General features: G+C 34.7%; 1 protein-coding gene across 1 annotated transcript; it reads right to left on the bottom strand.

The window, feature by feature from the left end:
* Positions 1-1,939: 1,939 nt before the first annotated feature.
* LOC136040682 (octopamine receptor beta-1R-like) lies at positions 1,940-2,980 on the bottom strand. The gene has a single exon (XM_065724981.1). The coding sequence runs from the start codon at positions 2,978-2,980 to the stop codon at positions 1,940-1,942; it is 1,041 nt and encodes a 346-aa protein (XP_065581053.1).
* Positions 2,981-5,279: the final 2,299 nt, after the last annotated feature.

Below are 5,279 nucleotides of genomic sequence, written 5' to 3' on the forward strand. Positions count from 1 at the left end.
TGCCTATGTTTAAAGAATTGTTCTATTTACTATGTGACATAATGGTCATAGCATTCAAATTTATTAAAAATAAAAAAGATACAGAAAAAATCACAAATACATTAACAAAACAATATGTACCCTTTTAAGTATAGAAAGCTTAATAAGTTGCCTAAAACCGACTTAGGATGTTATACGCTCAAAAAGGCAACTAAATTTCCAAGGATTAAAAATTATAAACAACAAAATACACGTGCTCAACGTTTCAAACCAAGAAGAAAAGATAGCCTTCTATCTTGGACCACCTAAATTTGATCGGTTTTGTAGATTTCAATATTATAATAGCACTGTACTGAGCCGATTGCCACACTGTCCGTTATTGTCACACTGTCCAACTGTCCATAACTGTCCGTTATTGTCACACTGTCCAACTGTCCATAACTGTCCATTCAGTTATGATGCATACGTTAGGTTATGTCACAATATCCTTCATAAATCTAGATGTTATGCACACTAGTACAAGAAATTGTATTAGGATCTAGTTCAACCTAGTTTACATTGCTAAGGTTCATTCTAAGCACTATACAGTTTAAGCCTCCCATCATGCAACAGTGACTTCAATAGGGGGTTTTAGGGATGTATTTCGCCCTATATTTTTGCCCCCCTTAATTTTAAAATAAATAATTGCTTTGCACTTCATTGAAAAATTGCAAATTTCCTCCCGCCCTAGATAAAAAAAAAATGCCGCCCCTCTAAATTTCCGTGGATTAACGCCCTTACATTATAAAGCAAAAATTACCTACTTAGGATATTTCCCTCCCCTACACGGAAATAAGTTTGTTTTGACTTCGGCAAAATACGTTACTTTCGCACTACTTGTGTCCACCCTGGCAAACTTGTAATCTGATGAAGTAGGGGATGAACTCCGTATGTTCTGATATTTCGTTTTTGGAATTGATGCAACCTCTAGCGCTGTGGGTATTTCATGTTGATATTCATGTAAGCACAAACGTCAATTTTCGGGGATATTTCGGAGAACCAAATATTTGTTTGTGGGAATTTGGCGAAACTTGGAAAAAAAAATCGGAAATAATGAGAGTACTGTCTGAAGAGTCAAGTTAAAAATTGTAAAAATCGCCATATACATTTTTAGTAGAAGCATTTTCATGTTATCAAATTGAAATGTTCCTATCCTACACCACTACGGAAACAAAATTTTATCTTTTCTTCTTAAGAGTTAGGCCAATTTTGTCGGAAAAAAACAATTTGTAATTTGTCTCATTAGTGCTAGGGGTGCCAACAATGCATAATATCTTCGCCAAGTTTAGAAATGTAGACCTCGCGAAGTAAAAGGGGGAAGTATTGGCAAAACATTACTTACACATCCGGACTTTTTTTTACGGACTTTTCTTTTGCAAATCAACATTATTTGTGTTGAAATAAGACAGGCTTTCCTAAGGTTTGGAACGGTTTAAGCCTTAGATGCTTGTAAATCTTTAATTCTCACAGCAATGTTTTACGACCACATTTATAGTGCCTGCTCAAAGCAGCAAGGACTGTAAAAATAAAATTTATGTGTTTGAATAAGCTAGGTGGAAGCTTTCACAGCCCTCCAAATTTTTGGTCACTTAAAAAGGGCACTAGAACTTCTAATTTCCGTTAGAATGAGCCCTCTTGCGACACAATAAAAATATACAAAAATCTAGTATAGAAGACCTTCATAAGAGAGGGCACCAAATAAAAAATTGTAAAAGACCAACCAAAATGAGCTAAAAAAAAATATCAAATAGCCAACGGTGTAGTTTTCCTTATGAACGTATATATATCTTTGGACAGTTTGAAACAACCTAAAAAAAAAAATCGTAGAGAATCGCTGTTTTCAGGTGTCAATATACCTCGAAGGGCAATTTTTTTTTATGTCCTTTATTCTTTAGAGAATGGGCTATTTTGGGAACTTCTTTCATTTAACAAGGATACCTTTTTCCGATTCGACGGCATTTTGACCAAATAATTTTCGTACTGCCTTTCGGAAGGCCTTGTTCCTATAAATATATAAAATAGGATTGTAAATAGCATGAATTATTAAATTTTCTCTCTGGAACATAATTATGTTGTATATATACCGACACTCTAAATATAAGAAGCAACGGCGATTTATAATTCCACATAAAAGTAAATTGATGACATACACCCAGTAAGGTATTATTGCTAATAGAATGGTCTTTGACGCACGAAGCCCCTCTCGTTGTGTTTTATTAATGTGCTGAGGGTGCAACATATCTTGCGACCCTTCCGTAACCCCTGTTGATGTTGTGTTTGCATAAGAATTGGAGTGTAGACTATCCACCCGATTTCTTGGCCAAAATCTTTTTCTTTTTTTATCATATTGGGTACTCAATTTTGCTATTTTATGACTTTTCATATAAAATATAGCAGATATTAATGCACTTATGAAACCTATAATTGAGCCGATCCTTCCTCGTCTTAAGCTGTATTCACACTGTAGCTGCTGCATCCCAGTTATATACGGTAACTGCGCCAAAATATAATGAATAACAAAGAATGTTAGAATAAACACAAATACTCTTTTCTTCGTCACATAAACAATGTGCTTGAAAGGATGTTTAATAGCGTACCATGTATCAATCGAAGCGGAAGCAAGAGTAAATGTGAGGTAGGAGTATGGTGCCCAGTTATTCGACATATATATTAAACATAGAACTTCCCAATCCAGAAGTCTACTAAATGTTTCAAATCCTTGACCAAGTAAAACTCCAATGCTGGCAAAGCAAGTACCAAACCAAAAGGCGTGCATTGGCGCTTTTAAATGTTTACTCACAATTATTACTATGCACACTATGCAGTTTAATAATATTCCAAAAGTAATTCCAAAAAGTCGTGAACATTTTACGAAAGTATATCGAAGGAGCGGGTCAGAAGTGGAGAATGGGAAGTATAGATGCCCTTGAATATTTATCACAATAAGCTCTGTTTCGTTCATTCTTGATTTTCATACTAAGTCAGATTCTATACATCTTTGTATAACTCACTTTTTTTGTTGTTATGGTTACTTTTCTTTGACATAGAAAAAAGAAATGTTCGTTCTGAAAGAAAAGACAAGTCAATTTTTTCTAACATAAAGGTTATCTTTTTTTAGGTTGCAACTAACAAAAGGAAGGGGATATTTATATACAAATATACAGGAACCAGTAACATTTTCTCAGGTAGCAACTTTAAGTATTCAGTGTAGTGTTACTGGATTAGAGTACACTTTTTAGAAAAGAACTTTTTGGAAAAGAGTACTTTTTTGAAAACTTATTTTCCCAATAATGTATCCCAGCTGAAGTCCGAGGATTTTTCTTTTAATGCTAGTAACCAATGTAAAATATATTTGGTACATAGATATACCTTAGGTGGTTCGATATTCACCGGTGAAAATCCAAAATAAGGATATTTAACAAATATTTCGGACATAAACCAAGCGACTATGTGTTTGTTGACATTCACCAAGCACTAATGGTGAATGTTGAGCATTTCTGAGATTTATATTTCTGAGATTTTAACCTAATGTCTAACCCATTTTTGAGCATTATAACCTAGTCTGTCACCATCAAAATTTGTATAAGACTGACAAAGCTGACTGGTCAACAAACACATAGTCGCTTGGTTTATGTCCGAAATATTTGTTTGGACCTTATTTCGGACTTTCACCTTAGGAACGCCGACATTCACCGGTGAAAGTCCGAAATAAGTATATTTAACTAATATACTTAATAGACTGACAAAGCTGACTGGTCAACAAACACATAGTCGGTTGGTCTATGTCCGAAATATTAGTTCAATATACTTATTTCGGACTTTCACTGGTGAATGTCGGCGTTCCTAAGGTGAAAGTCCGAAATAAGGTCCAAAACAAATATTTCGGACATAAACCAAGCGACTATGTGTTTGTTGACATTCACCAAGCCCTAATGGTGAATGTTGATCATTTCTGAGATTTATATTTCTGAGATTTTAACCTAATGCCTAACCCATTTCTGAGCTTTATAACCTAATCTGTCACCATCAAAATTTGTATAAGACTGACAAAGCTGACTGGTCAACAAACACATAGTCGCTTGGTCTATGTCCGAAATATTAGTTAAATATACTTATTTCGGACTTTCACCGGTGAATGTCGGCGTTCCTAAGGTGAAAGTCCGAAATAAGGTCCAAAACAAATATTTCGGACATAAACCAAGCGACTATGTGTTTGTTGACATTCACCAAGCCCTAATGGTGAATGTTGATCATTTCTGAGATTTATATTTCTGAGATTTTAACCTAATGTCTAACCCATTTCTGAGCTTTATAACCTAATCTGTCACCATCAAAATTTGTATAAGACTGACAAAGCTGACTGGTCAACAAACACATAGTCGCTTGGTCTATGTCCGAAATATTAGTTAAATATACTTATTTCGGACTTTCACTGGTGAATGTCGGCGTTCCTAAGGTGAAAGTCCGAAATAAGGTCCAAAACAAATATTTCGGACATAAACCAAGCGACTATGTGTTTGTTGACATTCGCCAAGCACTAATGGTGAATGTTGATCATTTCTGAGATTTATATTTCTGAGATTTTAACCTAATGTCTAACCCATTTCTGAGCTTTATAACCTAATCTGTCACCATCAAAATTTGTATAAGACTGACAAAGCTGACTGGTCAACAAACACATAGTCGCTTGGTCTATGTCCGAAATATTATTTAAATATCCTTATTTCGGACTTTCACTGGTGAATGTTGGTGTTCACCAGACTTCGGTCTTTTGCGGTAACATATAAACGTATATGTGGTATATACGCATAAGGTGTTTAAACAAATAAATGGTATATGCAGGTAACGTCCGTATAGGCAGTATATACTTAGTAATTATTTGGCGAATGTTGTCAACCAGACAGTCTTGTTTCCTTTAATCCTTAGTTACAGCACGAGAATTCACCTCAAATCAAGTACAAAAATCAATTAGTAGCACAACTATAACTAAGCTTGTGAGAGGGTTCTACTAACAAGGATACCATAAGATACTAATAGATAGAATAGATGATTTTTTATAAGAATTAGAGAGTAAAACCATGCAATGAGCTACGCGTAATGCAACCAAACACATGCAATCCGGTACAGTTCATGACCCGATCCAAAACAACATTTTATTCTTTTTTTTAGATTAACAAGCATAATTAAATAAATTATTGCTTGAAGTAAACTTATTCCAAGGCTTATACGCACTCCTGCTTGAAACCATGCAAGCGACGTCA

Source organism: Artemia franciscana, chromosome 21, assembly GCF_032884065.1.
Source record: "Artemia franciscana chromosome 21, ASM3288406v1, whole genome shotgun sequence".
NCBI classification, from domain to species: domain Eukaryota; kingdom Metazoa; phylum Arthropoda; class Branchiopoda; order Anostraca; family Artemiidae; genus Artemia; species Artemia franciscana.

What these genes read in the sequence shown, in the direction of transcription:
- LOC136040682 (XM_065724981.1), bottom strand. Translation starts at nt 2,980, where the DNA reads ATGAACGAAACAGAGCTTATTGTGATAAATATTCAAGGGCATCTATAC.